The 26,626-nt window shown below is 45.6% G+C and overlaps 2 protein-coding genes across 5 annotated transcripts; one reads left to right on the top strand and one right to left on the bottom strand.

Moving 5' to 3' along the window:
- Positions 1-628: 628 nt before the first annotated feature.
- On the bottom strand, positions 629-18,517 carry LOC110531901 (sodium channel and clathrin linker 1). 3 transcript variants are annotated; one of them, XM_090188667.1, is made up of 22 exons: positions 18,396-18,517; positions 17,883-17,928; positions 17,584-17,654; positions 16,997-17,049; positions 14,463-14,535; positions 14,237-14,292; positions 13,995-14,136; positions 12,838-12,960; positions 12,524-12,589; positions 11,866-11,936; positions 11,482-11,572; positions 11,308-11,399; positions 11,124-11,187; positions 10,912-11,025; positions 10,417-10,515; positions 7,729-7,875; positions 5,962-6,104; positions 5,580-5,772; positions 4,523-4,719; positions 4,064-4,142; positions 1,346-1,441; positions 629-949 (listed from the first exon to the last, which is right to left on the bottom strand). In XM_090188667.1, the coding sequence occupies exons 2-22, from the start codon at positions 17,914-17,916 to the stop codon at positions 887-889; spliced, it is 2,067 nt and encodes a 688-aa protein (XP_090044793.1). In that variant the 5' UTR covers positions 17,917-17,928; positions 18,396-18,517; the 3' UTR covers positions 629-886. The 3 variants fall into 3 exon arrangements, with proteins under 3 accessions (XP_090044793.1, XP_090044794.1, XP_090044795.1); XM_090188668.1 differs by lacking the exon at positions 10,417-10,515; XM_090188669.1 differs by lacking the exons at positions 629-949; positions 1,346-1,441; positions 4,064-4,142; ... (3 more) ...; positions 7,729-7,875; positions 10,417-10,515 and adding an exon at positions 10,523-10,842.
- LOC110497203 (UPF0462 protein C4orf33 homolog) lies at positions 18,509-26,626 on the top strand. 2 transcript variants are annotated; one of them, XM_090188670.1, is made up of 6 exons: positions 18,509-18,930; positions 21,803-21,989; positions 23,289-23,349; positions 23,437-23,488; positions 23,967-24,166; positions 25,707-26,626. In XM_090188670.1, exons 1-6 carry the CDS (start codon positions 18,850-18,852, stop codon positions 25,798-25,800), a joined length of 675 nt encoding a protein of 224 aa, XP_090044796.1. In that variant the 5' UTR covers positions 18,509-18,849; the 3' UTR covers positions 25,801-26,626. The 2 variants fall into 2 exon arrangements, with proteins under 2 accessions (XP_090044796.1, XP_090044797.1); XM_090188671.1 differs by having other exon boundaries at positions 18,681-18,821.

The raw sequence follows: 26,626 nt of genomic DNA on the forward strand, positions 1-26,626 counted from the left end.
CTAGATTCCCAACAGAACGCGGACTGTCATGCATTTTTTTTCCTTCATGGTAAAACTCTAGACCTCAAAGATGGGTTGCAGTTGAACCTGCAGACATTCCTGATATCGTCTTGATTCTGCACAATTGAAACACACTATCGCAGGATAACCTGACAGAGCATCCTGGAGACAGTCGCTCAACCATACATACATTAAACATGATCATATGCACCAGTCAATTCATTTAGTTAATTTATCCCACCACAGAAAGGTGGATTTAAATACTTCCCAACAATGATCACAGAAGGCAAATTTTACACTGACAACACCTAAGAAAATGTTTATATTTCCCAACACAATGACCACAAAAAGTTTGACCACAGAAATAATGACCACAAAAAGTTTGACCACAGAAATAATGACCACAAAAAGTTGGACCACAGAAATAATGACCACAAAAAGTTGGACCACAGAAATAATGACCACAAAAAGTTTGACCACAGAAATAATGACCACAAAAAGTTTGACCACAGAAATAATGACCACAAAAAGTTTGACCACAGAAATAATGACCACAAAAAGTTTGACCACAGAAATAATGACCACAGAAATATTTCCTAACAACGACAAGAAAACACACCAGAAAGAGAATTTAAATATATTTTAATAACAGACATCACAGTGAATGGCATAAATCCATAACAGACATTGGCATTTCTGTAGAAATGGTTGGCAATGCACACAGTCAGGGATGGAAATTGAGCTAGCCCGATGCTAGTACACTTCAGACTGGCTAGTAGAAAATGTAGCCAATTAGCCCAACAGCTAGTGAAATGTTATATTTTGTATTATTATAAGGCACAGCGGACAAGTGCCCAAAATCCTTAGGTTCCATCCCTGCACACCGCTATAGAGACTCCAGGTCTGCCATGGACGATGTTTTCCTCCTCTGTGACGTCATTATACTCAGCTGAAAGAGAAAAGACAGAAAAATGAGTGTGTTAGAAACGGTCAAAGCCAACAAAGTCCTCTCAGTGTCGGGGCTTCTTCAAAGACGTGTGTCCATGAAGATTATATGGGACAGGAGACACGCCGTTTCTAGCTGTGCAGCATTCCAGTACTGCATCTCATCTCAATAAGATCCAGGGTCCTATTCATGAGACAGCAAACTAAGTAACACTGACTAAAACAGGGAGGGACTACCTACACGTGTCCAATAACTCCCTTTGAGTTTCTGTTGCACAACGTTTTTCAACTGTTTTACTACAGCGTGCCCAATAAATATGACCCTGTGGTGATATCAGACAACTGAGCTGACATCATCAGTGTGCGCCTCTCCCTGGCCCCAGTGTAAGACCCCTAGTACCTGTTGTGAGGCTGTAGTTGCCTTCTGTTCTGCCTGAGTCAAACGCCTCTGGAGACGACTGTTCTTCTCCTGATACTCTGCCATCTGCCTCTCGTACTAGACAACAACAGGACACATTTCAACCACAACGTTAGAGACACTTCCCCTACTGGACCCAGCAACAATACACTGACATCACATTTCCTCATTATATGAATTATGATGCTGGTTGCTATTGGTTTCAAGGTGTGGAGTAGTGTGTTGAATTCACGTAAGTTGAACAATTGTCTTTGTTCCTTTTTTAAAAATCTTCTATAAAACGGTATGCGTGTATGTATGCATGTATGTATGCGTGTGTGTATGTATGCGTGTGTATGTATGTATGTATGCGTGTGTGTATGTATGCGTGTGTATGTATGTATGTATGCGTGTGTGTATGTATGCGTGTGTATGTATGTATGTATGTATGTATGCGTGTGTGTATGTATGCGTGTGTATGTATGTATGCGTGTGTGTATGTATGTATGTATGTATGTATGTATGCGCGTGTGTATGTATGTATGTATGTATGCGTGTGTATATGTATGCGTGTGTATGTATGTATGTATGCGTGTGTGTATGTATGCGTGTGTATGTATGTATGTATGCGTGTGTGTATGTATGTATGTATGTATGTATGTATGTATGTATGCGTGTGTGTATGTATGTATGTATGTATGTATGTATGTATGCGTGTGTATATGTATGCGTGTGTATGTATGTATGTGTATGTATGTATGTATGCGTGTGTGTATGTATGTATGTATGTATGTATGTATGTATGCGTGTGTATATGTATGCGTGTGTATGTATGTATGTGTATGTATGTATGTATGCGTGTGTGTATGTATGTATGTATGTATGTATGTATGCGTGTGTGTATGTATGCGTGTGTATGTATGTATGTATGCGTGTGTGTATGTATGTATGTATGTATGTATGCGCGTGTGTATGTATGTATGTATGTATGTATGTATGCGTGTGTGTATGTATGTATGTATGCGCGTGTGTATGTATGTATGTATGTATGCGTGTGTGTATGTATGCGTGTGTATGTATGTATGTATGTATGTATGCGCGTGTGTATGTATGTATGTATGTGTGTGTGTAGGTATGTATGTATGTATGCGCGTGTGTATGTATGTATGTATGCGTGTGTATGTATGTATGTATGCGTGTGTGTATGTATGTATGTATGTATGTATGCGCGTGTGTATGTATGTATGTATGTATGTATGTATGCGTGTGTGTATGTATGTATGTATGCGCGTGTGTATGTATGTATGTATGTATGCGTGTGTGTATGTATGCGTGTGTATGTATGTATGTATGTATGTATGCGCGTGTGTATGTATGTATGTGTGTGTGTAGGTATGTATGTATGTATGCGCGTGTGTATGTATGTATGTATGCGCATGTGTATGTATGTATGTATGTATGCGCGTGTGTATGTATGTATGCGCATGTGTATGTATGCGCGTGTGTATGTATGTATGTATGTATGCGCGTGTGTATGTATGTATGTATGTATGTGTGTGTGTATGTATGTATGCGCATGTGTATGTATGTATGTATGTATGTATGTATGCGTGTGTGTATGTATGTATGTATGCGTGTGTATGTATGTATGTATGTATGCGCGTGTGTATGTATGTATGTATGTATGCGTGTGTGTATGTATGTATGTATGCGCGTGTGTATGTATGTATGCGCATGTGTATGTATGCGCGTGTATGTATGTATGTATGTATGTATGCGCGTGTGTATGTATGTATGCGCATGTGTATGTATGCGCGTGTGTATGTATGTATGTATGTATGCGCGTGTGTATGTATGTATGTATGTATGTATGCGTGTGTGTATGTATGTATGTATGCGTGTGTGTATGTATGTATGTATGTATGTATGCGCGTGTGTATGTATGTATGTATGTATGCGCGTGTGTATGTATGTATGTATGCGCGTGTGTATGTATGTATGTATGTATGCGCGTGTGTATGTATGCGTGTGTATGTATGTATGTATGCGTGTGTGTATGTATGTGTGTGTATGTATGTATGTATGTATGTATGCGCGTGTGTATGTATGTATGTATGTATGTATGCGCGTGTGTATGTATGTATGTATGCGCGTGTGTATGTATGTATGTATGCGCGTGTGTATGTATGCGTGTGTATGTATGTATGTATGCGTGTGTGTATGTATGCGTGTGTATGTATGTATGTATGCGTGTGTGTATGTATGTATGTATGCGTGTGTATGTATGTATGTATGTATGTATGCGCGTGTGTATGTATGTATGCGCATGTGTATGTATGTATGTATGCGTGTGTGTATGTATGTATGCGTGTGTATGTATGTATGCGTGTATGTATGTATGTATGTATGTATGTGTGTATGTATGTATGTATGCGTGTGTGTGTGTGTATGTATGTATGTATGTATGTGTGTGTGTGTGTGTGTATGTATGTATGTATGTATGTGCGTGCGTGTGTGTATGTATGTATGCGTGTGTGTATGTATGTATGCGTGTGTGTGTGTATGTATGCATGCATGTGTGTATGTATGTGTGTGTATGTATGCGTGTGTGTATGTATGTATGCGTGTGTGTGTGTGTGTGTGTATGTGTATGTATGTATGCATGCGTGTATGTATGTATGCGTGCGTGTGTGTATGTATGTATGCGTGTGTTAGAGTCACCTCTACTATGGTCTCGTGGTCAGTCACCAGCTGGATCTCCAGTTCCTGACAACGTTGCTTCTGTCGACTCAGCTCACCCCTGAAACCAACAGACCGTGTCATAGTGGTCATCGACCAATCATCAAACACATACTCATATCAAAACATCCTCTCATCAACTAGCAACTGTGTCAAACAGTGGGCCATTTGGTCCGTAGCCTGTCAATCTCTCCCCTCTACATTGTGTGTAGGAGGCTTGAAACGTTGTTTTTACTGTGATCTGCAAAGTGAGAAAGAGCCAGAACAGCTTCTCAGAAGTTCAAAGCAGAACGGAAAAGGTGGGCGTCCTCAAACCAAATTGGTGAGTTTGTAGACTTGCCTGTATGGACACTGGGCTATTATGGTGGAGTGTCAGTAAGAAGGTCAGATCACAGTTTATTGGTCATATACAAACAGGTGTACCCAGTACATTGAACTAACTTGAGGCTGGTGAGTTTGGTGTGGAAGGTCAGGGTGAGGGTCTTGGCCTCCTCTTTCCAGCGCTGGCTGGTCTTCTGCTGGGCAGAGAGGAGGCGGGTCAGGTCAGCACTGGAGCTCCTACTGCTTTCCTCCAGCTCCCTGACCCGGGCTTCCAGACCCTGCTCCTTTAGGGAATACTCCTGCTCCATCTGGGAAACCTGGGGAGAGGAGGGGGGAAGTGAGGGTGGGTGTGAGGGGGGAAGTGAGGGGGGGGGGGTGCGTTTGTGAGTGTCTCCGACTTGACCTGCCCACCTGTTTAATCCTCATCTTGTTTTCACCTTCCTCTACCTGCTAGACCTGTCTCCCTCATCTCCCACCTTCCTCTACCTGCTAGACCTGTCTCCCTCATCTCCCACCTTCCTCTACCAGCTAGACCTGTCTCCCTCATCTCCCACCTTCCTCTACCAGCTAGACCTGTCTCCCTCCTCATCTCCCACCTTCCTCTACCAGCTAGACCTGTCTCCCTCCTCATCTCCCACATTCCTCTACCAGCTAGACCTGTCTCCCTCCTCATCTCCCACCTTCCTCTACCTGCTAGACCTGTCTCCCTCCTCATCTCCCACCTTCCTCTACCAGCTAGACCTGTCTCCCTCCTCATCTCCCACCTTCCTCTACCAGCTAGACCTGTCTCCCTCCTCATCTCCCACCTTCCTCTACCAGCTAGACCTGTCTCCCTCCTCATCTCCCACCTTCCTCTACCAGCTAGACCTGTCTCCCTCATCTCCCACCTTCCTATACCAGCTAGACCTGTCTCCCTCCTCATCTCCCACCTTCCTCTACCTGCTAGACCTGTCTCCCACCTTCCTCTACCTGCTTCCCTCCTCATCTCCCACCTTCCTCTACCTGCCTCCTCATCTCTGTTTCTGCAGACTGGTCTTACGTGTTGTTACGCCCGTCTCTGTGCGAGCAGCAAAGCCTTGCATCGTTGGTTTATATCCCTGTCCTTCCTCTACCCTGATCCCTCCCGTTCATACTGCATCCAGTCTGGTCTTAAAGGTGCTTAACCAGGTAGTCTCACCTGCTGCTTAGCTCTCCTCTGGGTCATCATGCTAGCCTTGCGTAGCTCCTCCATCTCCCTGCGGAGCTGCATGTTCTCCTGCTGCAGCTGGAGCCGCTCCTCGCTGACCCCGCTGCAGTCCTCCCTGGCTGCAGACAGAGACCCCTGCAGCCGCCGCACCTCCTCCTGGCACCGGGACAACTCCTCACTGTAGCTGTGGGGGGAAAGGGGAGGGAGGGGGAGAGAAAGGAGGAAGAGAGAGGGGGAATTTAGATTACAAAGTACTGTATACACTTGGGTCCAGACAGGTGACAGGCAGACTTTAAAAAAAAGCACACTTAACAGCTGAACACAGATCTCAGATCAGCAGCTCAGACTAAGCACACAGAAATATGTGTCTCACTCCATCTCCAGTTTCTTCATCTTGTTGTGTGTGCTCTGCAGGGTGATGTTCATGTCGTCCTTCAGTCTCTCAGCATTCAGAGACCTCTGGTGGAGGACCTCCATCTTCCTGTACTCTGGCTCTCCTCTACCCTCCTTATACACCTGGAGTACAGATGACATAGGAACAGGTTATAATGCATTAGAACTCTTCATAACCTCCATTCCCCATAAAGTTCCTCCACCACCTGTAGGAATGTACGATCCAGTTTGGTAAAACAATAGTATGACTTCTTCCCCAATCACCTCACCTTCTCCCCCCCCCCCCCCCTCCCACCTTCTCCGGGTCCTCCTCCACCCCCACCTTCTCCAGGTCCTCCTCCACCCCCCCACCTTCTCCAGGTCCTCCTCCACCCCCCACCTTCTCCAGGTCCTCCTCCACCCCCACCTTCTCCAGGTCCTCCTCCACCCCCCCACCTTCTCCAGGTCCTCCTCCACCCCCCCACCTTCTCCAGGTCCTCCTCCTCCCCCCCACCTTCTCCAGGTCCTCCTCCTCCCCCCCACCTTCTCCAGGTCCTCCTCCACCCCACCTTCTCCAGGTCCTCCTCCACCCCACCTTCTCCAGGTCCTCCCCCCCCCCACCTTCTCCAGGTCCTCCTCCACCCCCCCACCTTCTCCAGGTCCTCCTCCTCCCCCCCACCTTCTCCAGGTCCTCCTCCACCCCACCTTCTCCAGGTCCTCCTCCCCCCCACCTTCTCCAGGTCCTCCTTCACCCCACCTTCTCCAGGTCCTCCTCCCCCCCACCTTCTCCAGGTCCTCCCCCCCCCACCTTCTCCAGGTCCTCCACCCCCCCACCTTCTCCAGGTCCTCCACCCCCCCACCTTCTCCAGGTCCTCCACCCCCCCACCTTCTCCAGGTCCTCCACCCCCTCACCTTCTCCAGGTCCTCCACCCCCTCACCTTCTCCAGGTCCTCCTCCACCCCACCTTCTCCAGGTCCTCCTCCACAACCCCCCCTCACCTTCTCCAGGTCCTCCTCCACCCCACCTTCTCCAGGTCCTCCTCCACAACCCCCCCCCACCTTCTCCAGTTCCTCCTCCACAACCCCCCCCCCCACCTTCTCCAGGTCCTCCTCCACAACCCCCCCTCACCTTCTCCAGTTCCTCCTCCAGTTCCTCCTCCACAACCCCCCTCACCTTCTCCAGTTCCTCCTCCACAACCCTCCCCATCTTCTCCAGTTCCTCCTCCACTCCATCACCTTCTCCAGGTCCTCCTCCACAACCCCACTCACCTTCTCCAGTTCCTCCTCCACAACCCTCCCCACCTTCTCCAGTTCCTCCTCCACAACCCCCCCCCCTCACCTTCTCCAGTTCCTCCTCCACAACCCCCCCTCACCTTCTCCAGTTCCTCCTCCACCTTCTCCAGTTCCTCCTCCACAACCCCCCTCACCTTCTCCAGTTCCTCCTCCACAACCCTCCCCATCTTCTCCAGTTCCTCCTCCACTCCATCACCTTCTCCAGGTCCTCCTCCACAACCCCACTCGCCTTCTCCAGTTCCTCCTCCACAACCCTCCCCACCTTCTCCAGTTCCTCCTCCACAACCCCCCCCCTCACCTTCTCCAGTTCCTCCTCCACAACCCCCCCCCTCAACTTCTCCAGTTCCTCCTCCACAACCCCCCCTCACCTTCTCCAGTTCCTCCTCCACAACCCCCCCCCCCCTCACCTTCTCCAGTTCCTCCTCCACAACCCCCCCCTCACCTTCTCCAGTTCCTCCTCCACAACCCCCCCTCACCTTCTCCAGTTCCTCCTCCACTGCCCGCATCTCTCTCATGGACCTCTCCATCTGAGACTCTTTATCTGCACACTCCAGTTGTAGAGCCGACAACTCCTCAGCCATCCGATGGATCTGTGAGTTGCACTGTTTACGTACGTTCTCTACCTAAAAGAAACACAATCCAGAACTAGTCAAGAACACCTGAAGTAACAACAGATAGTATACATCCCACATATTCTACCTGCTCTGTCACTTTAGCCAGCAGCATGCCACCCTGCATACCACTGCTGGCTTGCTTCTGAAGCTAAGCAGGGTTGGTCCTGGTCAGTCCCTGGATGGGAGACCAGATGCTGCTGGAAGTGGTGTTGGAGGGACAGTAGGAGGCACTCTTTCCTCTGGTCTAAAAAATATCCCAATGACCCAGGGCAGTGATTGGGGACATTACCCTGTGTAGGGTGCCGTCTTTCGGATGGGACGTTAAACGGGTGTCCTGACTCTCTGAGGTCATTAAAGATCCCATGGCATTTATTGTAAGAGTAGGGGTGTTAACTCCGAAGACCTGACTAAATTCCCAATCTGGCTCTCAAAACCATCACGGTCACCTAATGATCCCCAGTTTACAATTGGCTCATTCATCCCCCTCCTCTCCCCTGTAACTATTACCCAGGTCGTTGTTGTAAATGAGAACGTGTTCTCAGTCAACTTACCTGGTAAAATCACGGAAAAATACAAATAATTAAACTTGACAAAACAATTATATTCTGTAAGTCAGGCTTTTCAGAGGGAAATGCAGAGAGCTGCACCCCTGGTTTCACCACAGTGAAATGCACACTGCAGCTTGTGAGTGTGTGCTATTTCAGTGTCCAGGCACGTCTACATTTAGACCCGTGTCTGACAGCCTGGTGAAGGCTAACATTAACAGGCTTGGGGCGTTAGATCTTAAATCAGAGCTATTAATAGAATGGTAATCACAGTCCCTCCCTGGTAAACAGCCAGGCAGAGAAGTCAGGTCAGGGAGTTCCTCAAGGAAAAACTATACGGACACTGCTGAGCTGCAAACAGATCATTTCAGAATTGGTTAAAATTAGGTTAGGGTTTGGTTATAGTTCAAGTTAGGGCTAGTTTCGATTTAGGTTAGTCATTTTACAGGTCAGCAGTGTCCTTAGTCTTCTACGTTCCTCTACTGAGAACACAGCATCAAGAGAGAACGTGGTCAGGAGGCAGCAGCTCCGTTCCTCTACTGAGAACACAGCATCAAGAGAGAACGTGGTCAGGAGGCAGCAGCTCCGTTCCTCTACTGAGAACACAGCATCAAGAGAGAACGTGGTCAGGAGGCAGCAGCTCCGTTCCTCTACTGAGAACACAGCATCAAGAGAGAACGTGGTCAGGAGGCAGCAGCTCCGTTCCTCTACTGAGAACACAGCATCAAGAGAGAATGTGGTCAGGAGGCAGCAGCTCAGTTCCTCTACTGAGAACACAGCATCAAGAGAGAACGTGGTCAGGAGGCAGCTCTCTACTGAGAACACAGCATCAAGAGAGAACGTGGTCAGGAAGAAGCAGCTCCGTTCCTCTACTGAGAACACAGCATCAAGAGAGAACGTGGTCAGGAAGAAGCAGCCTAACAGGTTGAGGTAGTAGTGTACTGTTGATGTATTGGAGATAATGAAACACTATGGTAAAACGCTGGGACTAGTGTTAGAGAGGGTGGTTCAGGATGGCGGGACTAGGGTTAGAGAGGGTGGTTCAGGATGGCGGGACTAGGGTTAGAGAGGGTGGTTCAGGATGGCGGGACTAGGGTTAGAGAGGGTGGTTCAGGATGGCGGGACTAGGGTTAGAGAGGGTGGTTCAGGATGCCGGGACTAGGGTTAGAGAGGGTGGTTCAGGATGCCGGGACTAGGGTTAGAGAGGGTGGTTCAGGATGCCGGGACTAGGGTTAGAGAGGGTGGCTCAGGATGCCGGGGCTAGGGTTAGAGAGGGTGGCTCAGGATGCCGGGACTAGGGTTAGAGAGGGTGGCTCAGGATGCCGGGAAAAAGGGTTAGAGAGGGTGGCTCAGGATGCCGGGACAAGGGTTAGAGAGGGTGGCTCAGGACGCCGGGACTAGGGTTAGAGAGAGTGGCTCAGGACGCCGGGACTAGGGTTAGAGAGGGTGGCTTAGGACGCCGGGACTAGGGTTAGAGAGGGTGGCTCAGAACGCCGGGACTAGGGTTAGAGAGGGTGGCTCAGAACGCCGGGACTAGGGTTAGAGAGGGTGGCTCAGAACGCCGGGACTAGGGTTAGAGAGGGTGGCTCAGAACGCCGGGACTAGGGTTAGAGAGGGTGGCTCAGAACGCCGGGACTAGGGTTAGAGAGGGTGGCTCAGAACGCCGGGACTAGGGTTAGAGAGGGTGGCTCAGAACGCCGGGACTAGGGTTAGAGAGGGTGGCTCAGAACGCCGGGACTAGGGTTAGAGAGGGTGGCTCAGAACGCCGGGACTAGGGTTAGAGAGGGTGGCTCAGAACGCCAGGACTAGGGTTAGAGAGGGTGGTTCAAGATGCCGGGACTAGGGTTAGAGAGGGTGTTTCAGGATGCCGGGACTAGGGTTAGAGAGGGTGGTTCAGGATGCCGGGACTAGGGTAAGAGAGGGTGGTTCAGGATGCCGGGACAAGGGTTAGGGTACAGTTGGGGAGGACTAGGGTTAGCATTTTGAAAAAGGAGTTGAGAGACACCTCTTTCCTGGTGCGTATGGCAGCATCCTGGATCAGTTGTCTGACGGCTTCATTCATCCTGTCCAGCTCCTCAGATTTCTGTTTCTCTCTCAACAGGGCCTGATAGGGAGATACATACCACCATCACATACCACCATCACAACCAGAGTTATGCTAAATGACAGATAGTCCCTGACCAGACAGAGATATATACCACCATCACCATCAGCAGCGTTATGCTGAATGACAGACAGTCCCTGACCGGACAGAGATATATACCACCATCACCATCAGCAGCGTTATGCTGAATGACAGACAGTCCCTGACCGGACAGAGATATATACCACCATCACCATCAGCAGCATTATGCTGAATGACAGACAGTCCCTGACCGGACAGAGAGGAGTGAAGGGTGTGAAGGAAGGGGTAGAGAGGAGGTTGTCTGACCTGGTGAGACAGAGAGAGGTTAGATTGTGTCCAGGGAAGCAGACCGTAGCAGTAGAAGACTGTATGTACCTGGTCCTTCTGTAGAGAGGCCTCCTCAGCCAGCTGGATGGAGTCTCTGACCTTGGAGAAGGCCTCGTAGCGCTCCTCCTCCAGAGAGGCACAGCGCACCTGCAGCTCCCCCACCTGACGGGTACACCTCGTTATACACCGCGCTATTTAGCGACATGACCTTGTAGATACTACGTTAAAATAGGGATACCAAAAACTACAGTGTTCCCCACCTGCCTCTCCCACACCACCTGCTCCCTGCGTACACCCTCAGCCTCCTGGCTGGCTGCCTTCAACCTGCAGGAGACAGATGGGGACAGAAAGAGTTTAGCAGAAGGAATTGAAGAGAGATGCACTCAGCCTCCTGTGGAAGAGTCCGGAAGAGGAACTGGAGTGAGGATTACAGGTGTGTTTCACCTGGCCTCTAGCTGACTGAGGGCTGACTGGAGATGGTGGAGTCTTCGATCTGAGGCCTCCTCTCTACCATGAGCCTCTGCTGCATCGTCCTCCTACACACACGATAAAGGGACTGAGGTTCAATTCTGCTATGGTAAACTACGGCAGAGAACTAGAAGCCCTATTGCTTCCTACCCGTCTCTGTATCTGGTCCTGGACGTTCTGCATCAGCTTGGTCATCTCCTCCACCTTGGCTGTGGCCATCCTCAGATCTGCTTTGGCCGATCTGCAGTAGGAGTGGAAAGAGAGAAACAAATGAACCCTGCTCTCTGCAGTAGCACTGCCTGAAGAGCTACATTCCTTAGAGCCATTTTGGATCTAAATGTAGGAGGCCATTTTGGATATGCAGTAGGAGTGGAAAGAGAGAAACAAATTAACCCTGCTCTCTGCAGTAGTACTGCCTGAAGAGCTACATTCCTGAGAGCCATTTTGGATCTAAATGTAGGAGGCCATTTTGGATCTGCAGTAATCTGTCCTGGGGACAATTGGCAGCCATTTTGAAACTGTAGTAGTGTGTACCTGAGCTGGTTGCGTAGCTCCTCCATATCCGTGCTCTGTTCTGTCAGCGTCTTCAGGAACTGCTGGTTGGTCTGAGTGTGGCACGAGAGACACGCGCGCCGGTGAGGCATGATGGCTTCAGTACACACACACTAAACTTCTCACAAACACCAAATGTCTCACACACACACACACACACACAACTCCTCACACTACAATACAGAAGCACTACCTGGTAGACAGAAACAGAGAGAGGAAAGCCCTGGCCTCACTCCTCATTAATAATGTAGAAGATGGATACATTACTCTCCATAAGCAGAAGGCCGGTGTGTGTGAGGTAAACCTGTACTGTCATGTTAGTTTACAGGCAAGTCTCTGACGTAACAGTCGATCCAGAAAAGCCAGTTAGCGAGCAAGTGAGTAAGGAAGTCAGAATGATAGTGTGTGTTACAAGCATGGGGCAAAGCTAGGAGAGCGAATGGATTAGGCTCCTTCCTGTCTGCAAGCATTAAGCCAGACAGACAGACTGACTGGTCTAGTTAGTGTTGTGGCCATGTGTAAAACAGATTCATTATTTACCAATGATCCAATATTCTACATTCGATATCAGAAACACTATTATAACGTTACACACACACACACATATATATATTTGACCTAGTGATTGGCTGCAACTTACAGATTCCAGTTTCTGATTGGTGACTTGGAGTTTCTGGACGTGCTGCTGGAATTGGATGAGTTGATCCTATGACAAAAAAAATAATAAAGGGGCGGGGTTAATGACAACTTCCCTCACATCACTTCCTCTTAGACGACGACATTGAATTAATCTGAACTACGGACACAAAGTAAAACTCAAAGCTTGTACCAACTTCTAGCATTACAGAGGTTTAGAAGCAGCAACGATCAGCTCCACTCACTGATCTCAATGGGAGAGGGATGAAATCCATAACAACGCTGCCCTCTGGGGGCCAAACTGGGAGAAGGATCTACCTTGAGGCGCTGTTGCTCGGCAACATGGAGCTGTCCGTCAGAGGTGGTTATCTGGTAGAGCTGCTGTAAACGGTCCAGCTCCTGGGCTGAGGCCCGCCACAGCTCCATGGCCTGGTCTCGCTCCTACACACACACACACTTCAATATACGCACACTTCAATATACGCACACTTCAATATATGCACACTTCAATATATGCACACTTCAATATATGCACACTTCAATATACGCACACTTCAATATACGCACACTTCAATATATGCACACTTCAATATATGCACACTTCAATATATGCACACTTCAATATACGCACACTTCAATATATGCACACTTCAATATATGCACACTTCAATATACGCACACTTCAATATATGCACACTTCAATATATGCACACTTCAATATATGCACACTTCAATATACGCACACTTCAATATACGCACACTTCAATATATGCACACTTCAATATACGCACACTTCAATATATGCACACTTCAATATATGCACACTTCAATATATGCACACTTCAATATACGCACACTTCAATATATGCACACTTCAATATATGCACACTTCAATATATGCACACTTCAATATACGCACACTTCAATATATGCACACTTCAATATATGCACACTTCAATATATGCACACTTCAATATACGCACACTTCAATATATGCACACTTCAATATATGCACACTTCAATATATGCACACTTCAATATATGCACACTTCAATATATGCACACTTCAATATATGCACACTTCAATATATGCACACTTCAATATATGCACACTTCAATATATGCACACTTCAATATATGCACACAACATTTTAGTCACTCAGCATATGGTCTCATCCAGAGAGCCTTACAGTAGGGTGTATTATAATGCAGGTAACACACACACACACGCCATATCGTCACACACACACACGCCATATCGTCACACACACACACGCCATATCGTCACACACACACACGCCATATCGTCACACACGCCATATCGTCACACACACACACACACGCCATATCGTCACACACACACACGCCATATCGTCACACACACACACGCCATATCGTCACACACACACACGCCATATCGTCACACACACACACGCCATATCGTCACACACACACGTGGAGGTGTTTAGACTAACCTGTACAGAGAGATGTATCTGTTGGTGAAGGTTGCTGATGAGCCCCTCGTCTCCCAGTGTGTCCCCCTCCACCCCTGGTCCTGTACTGACTGGGAGGGTCTGCAGCTGCCTCTCTACGGACTCCCTCAGCTCGGCATGCAGCCTGGATGGGAGACGGCAACACACACACAGCGTTAACTTACCTCATTGGTGTAAAAAGGGACCGGCAGGCTGTGGTCAGAGTACTGAAGTTTAAACCGTACCGTTCATTCTCCTTGACCACCGTGTCCAGCTTCAGTCTGATGGCAGTCATCTGCATCTTGGAGTTCAAAGTGTGAGGTAAAGATTAACTGTCCATCACTTTGGAAATATATTGTTGTCAATCATAAAATAACTCCAATGTAAAACACAATCCTTACATGTTGTTGTAGTCAGACACCAAAAGATGAATGAACAAACAGAACAGGGATAATTTGGACAAATGTTCACCTGGTAGCTCTGCAGTTGTTCAGTCATGTCATCCATGTGACGGTCATACTCTGATAGGAGGGGAGCCATTATACTGGAACACATCCACAAACCACAATACTGGAATCACCTTCATCAGACTAGAACACAACCACAATACTGGAATCATCTTCATCAGACTAGAACACAACCACAATACTGGAAATCACCTATATCAGACTAGAACACAACCACAATACCGGAAATCACCTATATCAGACTGGAACACAACCACAATACTGGAAATCACCTATATCAGACTGGAATCACCTTCATCAGACTAGAACACAACCACAATACTGGAATCACCTTCATCAGACTAGAACACAAGCACAATACTGGAAATCACCTATATCAGACTGGAACACAACCACAATACTGGAAATCACCTATATCAGACTGGAATCACCTTCATCAGACTAGAACACAACCACAATACTGGAAATCACCTATATCAGACTAGAACACAAGCACAATACTGGAAATCACCTATATCAGACTGGAACACAACCACAATACTGGAAATCACCTATATCAGACTGGAACACAACCACAATACTGGAAATCACCTATATCAGACTAGAACACATCCACAATACTGGAAATCACCTATATCAGACTGGAACACAAGCACAATACTGGAAATCACCTATATCAGACTGGAATGATCTTCATCAGACTGGAAGAGAACCACAATACTGGAATGACCTATTGCTAATTTGTCAAACACTTATCCAGAGCAACTTAGTCAATGCATTCAACTAAGGTGGGTAAGAAAACCAACAATCACAGTCACTGTAAGTAAACTATTTATTTACATTTAATTTAACACTACTGACCTGTATCATTTTCCAAATATAGACATTCGGACTCAAATAGTCCACGTCGTCTAGTGACCCACCAAATAAACAACGTTTCTAAAAACAGTTGTTGTAATTGTGAATTGGCACGTGGCCGAGGAAATTGCAACAAAAACATAAACTTCGCTAACACGACAAGTGATACCTGTTGCTAAGACGACAAGTGATTCCTGTTGCTAAGACGACAAGTGATACCTGTTGCTAAGACGACAAGTGATATTAGCCCTGCTGATGTAAAAAGTTAGACCAACTAAACTTTATGGTTTTTTTCCAGTCAAGAGTTAAACATCACCCTTATTAACTGTGATAAAGATGTAGATTGATAAGAGAAAACATCTACGCTGTTACATTAGAGATTCAAAGGTCTCCTGGTCAGTACAGGTGAGTGTCTATCACTTGTCGTCTTAGGAACCGGCGTCACTTGTCGTCTTAGGAACCGGCGTCACTTGTCTTGTCGTCTTAGGAACCGGCGTCACTTGTCTTGTCGTCTTAGGAACCGGCGTCACTTGTCTTGTCGTCTTAGGAACAGGCGTCACTTGTCGTCTTAGGAACAGGCGTCACTTGTCGTCTTAGGAACAGGCGTCACTTGTCGTCTTAGGAACAGGCGTCACTTGTCGTCTTAGGAACAGGCGTCACTTGTCGTCTTAGGAACAGGCGTCACTTGTCGTCTTAGGAACAGGCGTCACTTGTCGTCTTAGGAACAGGCGTCACTTGTCGTCTTAGGAACAGGCGTCACTTGTCGTCTTAGGAACAGGCGTCACTTGTCGTCTTAGGAACAGGCGTCACTTGTCGTCTTAGGAACAGGCGTCACTTGTCGTCTTAGGAACAGGCGTCACTTGTCGTCTTAGGAACAGGCGTCACTTGTCGTCTTAGGAACAGGCGTCACTTGTCGTCTTAGGAACAGGCGTCACTTGTCGTCTTAGGAACAGGCGTCACTTGTCGTCTTAGGAACAGGCGGCAATTGTCGTCTTAGGAACAGGCGGCAATTGTCGTCTTAGGAACAGGCGGCAATTGTCGTCTTAGGAACAGGCGGCAATTGTCGTCTTAGGAACAGGTATCACTTGTTGTTGGTGCCATGAGGTTAATCATATTTTAACTCTCCATCTTTGAATGTGCTGTAGATCTGAGTTCGACATATTTTGCAAGATGGGTGTAGAAAGTCTCCAGATGGGATGGTGAGAGATGTCTTCCATGTCCAATGAAATTGGACTTTACGTAGCCGCAACATATAGAGTGAAGTGTTGCAACAGTAAAGCAGTGGTTATCAGCGTTGACATCTTTTTGTTGGTTCTCATCATTAGAAGAAGAGGGCAGTGAGCAGAAGAAAAAAGTGGACATTCAGAACTTCCTTCACTGTCGTCGTGTCAATGTTGGTTTTTGACCCTTGGTCTTTACTTCAGACTGGTGGTGAAACAGGTAGCCCACCCTCAGCAAAACACGACCTTTAACCTTTAAGAGGCTGGAACATGGGCTGTGTTCCGTATGACACACTACTCCACTACTTCTGACAAGAACCCTATGGGCAGCGCTCTGATGAAAAGAAGTGTACTATTTTGTGAATAGGGTGCCATTTAGGGGACACACATAGGCTTCGGTTTCTAAAGAGGGCCATGTCACTGTTGGGTGACAGCGGGGCTCGGGTTGTTCCTCTCTTACCTCTGGTCAGACAGCCAGGGGGCTGGGGTCTCTGCGTGAGTCTCCTCTTCACCCTGCAGAAACAGAGCATTTAGAAAGCTCTCAGGCCTGACTCCTCCTAGTATTACTCATACTCAAAATCTAATGGATTTTATCATCTAGGCCATATTTTGTGGTTTATATATTTGGCAGTGTGCAGCAGTGGTGGAAAAAGTACTCAATTGTAAAAGTAAAGATGCCTTAATAGAAAAATGACTCCAGTAAAAGTGAGTCACCTGGTAAAATACTTGATTTAATATAATTTACAAACTAAGCATGTGTGTTGAGTGAGTCCACCAGGTCAGAGGCATTAGGGATGACCAGGGATGTTCTCTTGATGTGTGTGAGAATTGGACCCTTTTCCTGTGCAACTAAGCATTCAAAACAAGTATTTTTGGGTGTCAGGGAAAATGTATGGAGTAAAAAGTACATTATAGGCTAGCAGCTAATGTTTGACCATTGCTAACGAACATTGGTTTATCTTTTTGGCACTGAGCAGTGTCGACTACAACGGATTAATAACAGACTGTTGCTATATCCCAGCAAAACCCTTTCACACCTTACAGTACCTGTGGTGCTGATGTGGCTTCAGAGCGGTGCCTATCCTGATAGTGACTCAAGGCAGAGTTCAGCCTTTGTACTGCAATGATAAATACAGTATGAAATCAGATGGTAGACAATAACAAAGACATAAATATAATATGCAAAGCTTATGAAAATGGGTATGGCTGTGGCTAGCTGCAATGCAACCAAGAGAATTTTGACATTGTGCTGGACTCTTTCAAAAGTCTCCTGGTTGCATCACAGGTAGGCTATGGCTAAAATGGATCTGACAACAAGACTAGTATTCAGAGATTATGCAATTAACCTTGATCACGCAAAAACTCGACTTCAGTGGACATCTTGCATTGAATCTGCACAAGAAAAGACCGCACATATTACTTAAAAAGAGATCGATAGCTAGCTATAGCTACCGTAAACCATACATGCCCTCTGTCTTGCTAGTTACAACACAAGCTTGCTACAAACACAACACAGGCTTGTACAATCAACAGGTGGTTTTCAAAAGATTCGGGGAATAAGATAGTTGATTTGCTGGGCGAGCCCTTGTCATGACCCTGAAAAACAACAATGTTGTTTAATGTTAATGTTTACTGATAGCTGGCGGGTTACTAGGCGTAACTAGCTAAGCAAATTTTGAGTCAGCAGGCACTGACTGCTGTGTGATATCGTGTGAGCGACAAACATTTCAATGGGTAAAAACAGCTTTTCGCTTGCACATATCACGTAATCTGACCAAATAATGTTGGCTACAAGCTATACGATTAATTGTGCTATGTGCAATTCCATCTTTACACCAAAGCAAACAAATTAAACTAACCGTTTAATTTCTCGATAATCCTTCCGCCGTCGATTTAAAGAAGGGCACGGCTGAAAAACCAATCACAAAAAAGAAGTGCAACCGCCTATTCTGCCCCCATAAATTAGAAACATACAAACAGTTCCACCTATTTCCTGGAACACAGTTTAAACCTGGCATCAATCAATTAGATATGAAACGCCATTTCAATATGTAAACAAATGTACTTCGAGACTGTTGTACTGGGTTGCGTGCCAACTGATTCCGTAATTATTCCACCCAAGAACATCTGATATGGAAGATATATCATAATATGATCATACCAGGAAGTTGATACTCCATTGAAAGTGCATTATCTCTTTGGCACGAGCTACTGTATGTATTTTGATAACAAGCTAAATATATAGGCATCACACCAGCGCGAAACTGGATTAATCTTCTTACAAAGTAAGTAACGTTAGCCTTCCTATCAGTCATGATGCACCGATCGTGGACATCGGTGTCGCTAAAAGCGGTTATCTTCCTCTATGTACTTACATGCGCAGAACTTAAAATGGTAAGTTTAGTACAAGTTTTATGTTTTCCAAATTACTGCATTGTGCCATACTTATGCGGCTACTACGAATAACACTGCTCTTGGTCTACCATGCTGGCACCAGTGTGCAGGGCAGGCTTATTTTAGCCTGGTCTCAGACGTGTTAGTAGGCAATAATATTTTGTGTTTTCAGTTGTCATCAGAATCAGTAAATCGAAGCATGTTTTTGGACTCATTCAGTAGTTTTTTATTTGATGAAGTAAAATCCTGTTTATTCCTAAATCATAAATTGGAAAATTATAATGTTGATGTTTCAAGGAGTGTATTCATTACGCAAACCATTTACCGTTTAAGAACCAAACCGAAGCAAACAGGGGTAATCATTTCCCAAAATTGATCGAGAGTTAAAATTGGACAAATTCATCCCTCCGTTTCGTTCCATTTAAGAAACGTTTTGCTACAGAATCGGCGTGATGAATATGCCCCCGACTTTAGATTTTTAGCCCAGTGTCAAAACACCCGTTTTAAATGTCCAAAATAATAATCATGATACGCTTCAATTGTTTGTGATATTTGAATACCAAACATTTAAAAAACGCCCTACACACGTGTCACACCTATATTTTGCTAAATTAGCACCTTATAAACTGCACACGACAGCATTTACCAAGAGGCCATTCTATACTAGAATGGATTAGCTTGTTTTACTGTAATCAATAATGCGCGCAAATGAATCCCTGGATATTGTATAGAAATCAATGGAACGGGACAATAACCGCGGCGAAATGTAACGTTTGCGCTCGTCTAAAAGACCAACCATATCGAACTTGGGTATACAACATAGACCTGTCGAGAGATGAGAACATGTAGTAGCCATGTATGACCTAATCTCCCTGTGCGACAGTGTTTAAAAATATTTGTTTAACTAACCCAACAGCCTTAACTAACAGACAACAGCCTGACGTTTCCAATGGGAGCAAATTAATCACAGTGGGCAGAACTAGCAAGGAGGTGGGCAGAGCCAAGCACGAACTAGCGAGAGCCAATTGGCGCGTTCTTGTTTATTTTCGTTAGGGAACGCCTACTTTGCAGTCTTAAACAACGCAATTTTCAGAAACCTTGGCAACGGGTGAAGTCTACTCTGTTCGAAACAGATTTTATTTTTGGAAACAAAAAACTGTATTGAGATCAAATGTTCCATCAATGAGAAAATTAGCAGAATATCGTCCAAGACCCTCCACCATCCCCCAAACCCCTTCCAAACCCCGTCCAATATCAATGACCTTCCACTTGAATCTTTCCCTCTCTTCAACATACTTATAACAACACATGCTCCACCGTTTCATCGCCCAAACACTCCAGATACAAACCATTCGCATGCTTGCCAACCATGTAATGAGGAGTTCAATGCGTGCGCAATCGAGCAAACACAACCTCTTCCTTCCTAATCTGACCTTTGAGTCTTGGTCCAGCGACCTTTCTTTGGAAGACATATAAAAGCCAGCCCAGAAGAGTCCCATCTCTTCTGCCACACATCTATCAGAATGGCTCTGATCTTACATTTGGCCTCACTGCTACCCAGTAGAACATCAATATCAAACATGTCTAGTTTTAAAGCCCTTTTGGCTATCTGGTCTACAATTTCTTTCCCTTCCACACCCAAATTGGCTGGGATCCAACGATTCTCCATAATAACATGAATGCCTCCAAAAAGTAAGTAACTTCTATTAGATTTGTCAGATGATAAACTATTCAACACAGACAGGGAATCTGAGCACACTGTAATTCTGACAGGTTGAGCGTCCTCCACCCACAGTGTTTCCGGTAGACGGCCAATAAGAAAAGAGAAACAACACTTTTCTGATTGGATCATTTCAACGAATCACCACCTCACCGGTAGATCTACATAGTGACAGGGCTTTACTGTCTTTGGTGATAGCTTGACTGTCTTTGGCGATAGCTTGACTTTCAAATCGGTGTATTTGTTTGTGGCCAGCGACTTTTATAAAGAGAGTGACACGATTTTTCCTTGTAGTTGAGTTTGAAAATGATCAACTGTGTTCAAAGTCCTGTGACGGACAGGCACGTATGCTAAAATAAATGATACCAAACCAAGTATAAAAATCTGTTTTTAAGCAATCGATTTAGTATCATCTTGATGACTGTAAACGTGTATATTAACATCACCAACGTGAGGTTAAAAGGAGGTGTAAATCCACTCCATTTATCCGTTGAAAATGCAAGCTTGTGTAAGATAGTAATACCAACTGTCCACATTAGGGGTAGTTAGCACAATATAAAATAATTATATATGACAAAATCAAAAGCTATTGCAACAATTACACCTAGTTCTCACTCGTATAACCATTTGAGTGAGTAAAGAAATGCTCTTGAACACAATTTAGCCCCCATAGTTCCATTTATCCTCCATAGTTCCATTTAGCCTCCATAGTTCCATTTAGCCTCCATAGTTCCATTTATCCTCCATAGGTACATAATTCGTTCCATTTATCCTCCATAGATACATAATTCGCTCCATAGTTCCATTTATCCTCCATAGGTACATAATAAGCTCCATAGTTCCATTTAGTCTCCATAGGTACATAATAAGCTCCATATGTACATAATAAGCTCCATAGTTCCATTTAGTCTCCATAGGTACATAATAAGCTCCATAGTTCCATTTATCCTCCATAGTGTATGCAGCAGCCTGAATGTTTGACTTCCCTAGTATTGGTGCTGCTGTCAACTCCTGCACTCATTGTCAAGCCCGGGAATGAACATGATATCACAAACAGATCTGGGACTTGGCTGTTGGTCTTTACACAGCATAGTCTAAACCCATTGTAAATACAAAACAGCAAAACCCATAACCAATCGTTCTCTCTGTCAGACTGAGATGGAGTTTGTGATCAGCACCACATGGGACAGCCTTCCTGTGGATCATGACCCTGTGAAGGTGACGTTTTCTCCCGGGGATGGAGGGATGAAGATGCAGGTGTCTGCTCCCTTCTTCAACAACCCTCCTGGTCCCTCCGGCCCTCCAGGACAGCCCTTCCCTGGCCTCTGGAACTATGAAGGTGGGTAGAGAGAGTTATAACAGGATAGCCCTTCCCTGGCCTCTGGGACTATAAAGGTAAAGAGAGAACAGGACGGCTCTTCCCTGGCCTCTGGGACTATAAAGGTAGAGAGAGAACAGGACAGCCCTTCCCTGGCCTCTGGGACTATAAAGGTAGAGAGAGAACAGGACAGCCCTTCCCTGGCCTCTGGGACTATAAAGGTAGAGAGAGAACAGGACAGCCCTTCCCTGGCCTCTGGGACTATAAAGGTAGAGAGAGAACAGGACAGCCCTTCCCTGGCCTATGGGACTATAAAGGTAGAGAGAGAACAGGACAGCCCTTCCCTGGCCTCTGGGACTATAAAGGTAGAGAGAGAACAGGACAGCCCTTCCCTGGGCTCTGGGACTATGAAGGTAGAGAGAGAACAGGACAGCCCTTCCCTGGCCTCTGGGACTATAAAGGTAGAGAGCGAACAGGACAGCCCTTCCCTGGCCTCTGGGACTATGAAGGTAGAGAGAGAACAGGACAGCCCTTCCCTGGCCTCTGGGACTGTAAAGGTAGAGAGCGAACAGGACAGCCCTTCCCTGGTCTCTGGGACTATGAAGGTAGAGAGAGAACAAGGCAGCCCTTCCCTGGCCTCTGGGACTATGAAGGTAGAGAGAGAACAGGACAGCCCTTCCCTGGCCTCTGGGACTATCAAGGTAGAGAGAGAACAGGACAGCCCTTCCCTGGCCTCTGGGACTATAAAGGTAGAGAGAGAGCAGGACAGCCCTTCCCTGGCCTCTGGGACTATAAAGGTAGAGTTATAACAGGACAGCCCTTCCCTGGCCTGTGGGACTATAAAGGTAGAGAGAGAACAGGACAGCCCTTCCCTGGTCTCTGGGACTATAAAGGTAGAGAGAGAACAGGACAGCCCTTCCCTGGCCTCTGGGACTATAAAGGTAGAGAGAGAGCAGGACAGCCCTTCCCTGGCCTCTGGGACTATGAAGGTAGAGAGAGAGCAGGACAGCCCTTCCCTGGCCTCTGGGACTATAAAGGTAGAGTTATAACAGGACAGCCCTTCCCTGGCCTCTGGGACTATAAAGGTGGGTAGAGAGAACAGTGGTGGTTTGTTCTGGTCGTGGGGGTAATTGCATAATCATAACTATTACTACTATTAAATCATAATAATTGTGAAGTAAATATTGAATGTATCGTTGATTGCTCATTTTTTCTGTTGTTTGTGGACGTTTTTTCAGTCATCCTACTTTAGGCCACTAGGCACAACAAGATGGTTTTCAATGCGTATAATATAACCCTTTTCATGTTATTTTTCTACAGTGGTTGAGGCGTTCTTCCTGGACAGTACTACTGTGAACTATCTTGAGGTGGAAGTGTGTCCGTAAGTAGAGCCGTTCTCTAGAGGCGTTGATGGTCTGATTGATGGTTCTCCAGTAGCACTATACTGATTATTACTCTTCTGTTGCAGACATGGACAACACTTGGTGTTACTGCTCTCTGGAAGAGGTCACGCATTCATGGTAAGTGAACACCCTCACATCCTCCCTATGAATGGATGGATGGATGGATGAATGACTGGATGGATGAATGAATGAATGGATGAATGAATGCATGGATGAATTAATGCATGAATGAATAAATGGATGGCTGAATTAATGAATTAATGCATGAATGGATGGATGGATGAATTAATTAATTAATGCATGAATGAATGGATGGATGCATGAATTAATGCATGAATGGATGGATGAATGAATTAATGCATGAATGAATGGATGGATGAATTAATTAATTAATGCATGAATGAATGAACAATGAAAGAGTACAATGTATTACACTCATATCTTATGAATATTTAGTTCTGGCCCAATATATTTCATCAAGTTATATTCACACAGACTTACCTCTATTTTGTCACTTGCCCTAACAGTAATCTAAGGGTCCAACAGATACAGTCATCAGTTTGGTTTAAAACCTATTTTTTGTTTTTGTTTCCAGCAACAACTGCCCCTGTCGTTCACGGCAACCATCACAGGAAACAGGTGGGAGGGTGAGGCTCTTCTCCCCTGGTGCTACTTCCCCCCTAACGTGAACAAGATGAACTCGTACGCCATCCACGGGTCCGGTGCGGGGCGTACCTACGAGTCCCTCTACCCCGTCCCCCAGGCTGACCTCGTGGAGGGGCAGAAGCCCAACTTGTGAGTCTGTTTATTGCCTTCAGAAAGTATTCACAGCCCCAGACGTTTTCCACATTGTGTTGTTGTTACAGCCTGAATGTAAAATGGATGAAATGCTTGCCGTGCTTCTACACCTGCATTGCTTGCTGTTTGGGGTTTTAGGCTGGGTTTCTGTACAGCACTTTGAGATATCGAAGGGCTATATAAATACATTTGATTTGATAAAAAAACACATTTTTGTCCCTGGCCTACACAGAAAACCCCATAATGTCAAAGTGTAATTCTGTATTTTTGTTTATGTTTTATTTTTTACTCAGTTGCCCGAGAGGAAGGAAACTGCTCAGGGATTTCACCATGAGGCCAATAGTGACTTTAAAAACAGTTACAGAGTGTTCAATGGCTGGGATAGGAGAAAACTGAGGATGGATCAATAACATTGTAGTTACTCCACAATACTAACCTAAATGACAGAGTGAAAAGAAAGAAGCCTGTACAGAATAAAACATACAGTATTCAAAAAATATTCATCCTGTTTGCAACAAGGCACTAAAGTAATACTGCAAAAAAAAATGGCTAGGCAATTAACCTTTTGTCTTGAATACAAAGTGTTATGTTTGGGACAAATCCAGTACAACACATTACTGAGTACCACTCTCCATGTGTTCAAGCATAATGGTGGCTGCATCATGTTATGGGTATGCTTGTAATCGTTAAGGACTGGGGAGTTTTTCAGTATAAAAAAATGAATGGAATGGAGATGCAAAATCCTAGAGGAAAACCTGGTTGTCTGCTTTCACTGTGAGGAGGGTTCATGTCTGTCTGTAGAAAAGGAAGGTCCATGTCTGTCTGTAGAAAAGGAGGGTTCATGTCTGTCTATAGAAAAGGAGGGTTCATGTCTGTCTGTAGAAAAGGAGGGTTCATGTCTGTCTGTAGAAAAGGAGGGTTCATGTCTGTCTGTAGAAAAGGAGGGTTCATGTCTGTCTGTAGAAAAGGAGAGTTCATGTCTGTCTGTAGAAAAGGAGGGTTCATGTCTGTCTGTAGAAAAGGAGGGTTCATGTCTGTCTGTAGAAAAGGAGGGTCCATGTCTGTCTGTAGAAAAGGAGGGTTCATGTCTGTCTACCTTTCTTTAGTCAGAACACAGTCTCTTCCTTCTTCAGACACACAATGTTCAAGGCTGAAACTCTTACAGAGCATTTTTCTGGAGAAGACTGCATTGCCGAGTCTATACAAACACACACACACTGCCAACTCTACTTTTAAAAATATGTTTAGATGACGGAGATAAAGCCTACTCCTCTGCAGCATAACTATTCCGTGTGTGTGTGTGTGTGACAGAGACACCTCTCCACCACTGCATAAGTATTCAATGCTTAGATGTGTTAGCTGTCAGTGGACAGATTCCAATAGTCAGCCCCATGTTTTATTACACTGAGAAAATTACATGCAAATTCACAGTTTTCTGTGTGCGGGTGTGTGCGCGCGTGTGTCTCGCAAATTCACAGATTGTGTGTGTTACCAAACTGACAGACTGCACTTTCTCTCTCTCTCTCTCACGACGCAGCCACCTCTTGGAATATTTCCAAGACTTTCGCCTGCAAAGCATCATGGGAGGGGACTGGGTCCAGCCCGAGTCGGATCTCTGGAAGGGAAAGTGATGAGTCGGGAGAACACACACACTGGAACACACGCGCGTGATGACAGCGGGTGCGACCAAAGTCACGGAGGAGGAACGATCGATCTTGATTAGTTAATGATGTCAGACTGGATGAAATATGTTACCAGTTTGTCAGATGGTATTAACACCTCACCTCAAACTGCCTTTTACCGACTGCCTGAGGCCTGGTTCAAAACACACATGAAGGGGTTTCTAGTTTCTATTTTTCTATGAATGAAAGTGAGAATCAAAATGTATTATATCTGTGCTTTCTGTTTTATAGATTTATGCCTTTCTCTCTGAAATGAAAGACCATTGAATTTGATCATTTTCAATGCTACCTCCAATTCATTGTGGGAGTATCATTGTTATTCAATTAGATGAAGGCTCATCATGACGAGTTTACACTTTTGATTCATGGTTTCGTGCAATGCATTGATCACCACACACCAATATGTCTGTAATTCATCATTGTGACCAATTCTACTGTGCTGAAGCTGGAGTAAGGCTGTTTTGCTTCAATTACTCCCGAGCAAATGAAAATGGATTGTCTGGCATCCCAAATGGCATCCTATTCCCTGTTTTAGTGCACTACTTTTCAGAAGTAGTAAGCTACATAGGGAATAGGGTGCCATTTGGCATGCCAGACATTGAGATAATTAGTAGTCATTAGATAACGGCCATATGTGCCCTTTTTTTGTAATGATGTTAAATGAGCTCTTGGGTCGTCATTACTTCTGGGATCCATATAGGACTGTTGTCTTATGGAATGTTAATGTATGTAGATGGGCTGCAGCCTATCAAATAAATACATTAAATAAACAGTG

The sequence above is a fragment of the Oncorhynchus mykiss genome, chromosome 10 (assembly GCF_057628025.1).
Source record: "Oncorhynchus mykiss isolate SJ-2025 chromosome 10, ASM5762802v1, whole genome shotgun sequence".
In the NCBI taxonomy this organism is placed as follows: Eukaryota; Metazoa; Chordata; class Actinopteri; order Salmoniformes; family Salmonidae; genus Oncorhynchus; species Oncorhynchus mykiss.

Excerpts from the sequence above, each read along its gene's own strand:
- LOC110531901 (XM_090188667.1), bottom strand. The coding sequence starts at position 17,916 with ATGTCCACTGAAGTCGAGTTTTTGCGTGATCAAG. Across the intron at positions 17,050-17,583 it reads AAGCCACATCAGCACCACAG|GGTGAAGAGGAGACTCACGC; the intron begins GTACTGTAAGGT and ends CTGTTTCTGCAG. Across the intron at positions 11,188-11,307 it reads CTCAGTCAGCTAGAGGCCAG|GTTGAAGGCAGCCAGCCAGG; the intron begins GTGAAACACACC and ends TGTCTCCTGCAG.
- LOC110497203 (XM_090188670.1), top strand. The coding sequence starts at position 18,850 with ATGATGCACCGATCGTGGACATCGGTGTCGCTAAAAGCGGTTATCTTC. Across the intron at positions 21,990-23,288 it reads TGGCCTCTGGAACTATGAAG|TGGTTGAGGCGTTCTTCCTG; the intron begins GTGGGTAGAGAG and ends ATTTTTCTACAG. Across the intron at positions 23,489-23,966 it reads GAAGAGGTCACGCATTCATG|CAACAACTGCCCCTGTCGTT; the intron begins GTAAGTGAACAC and ends TTTTGTTTCCAG.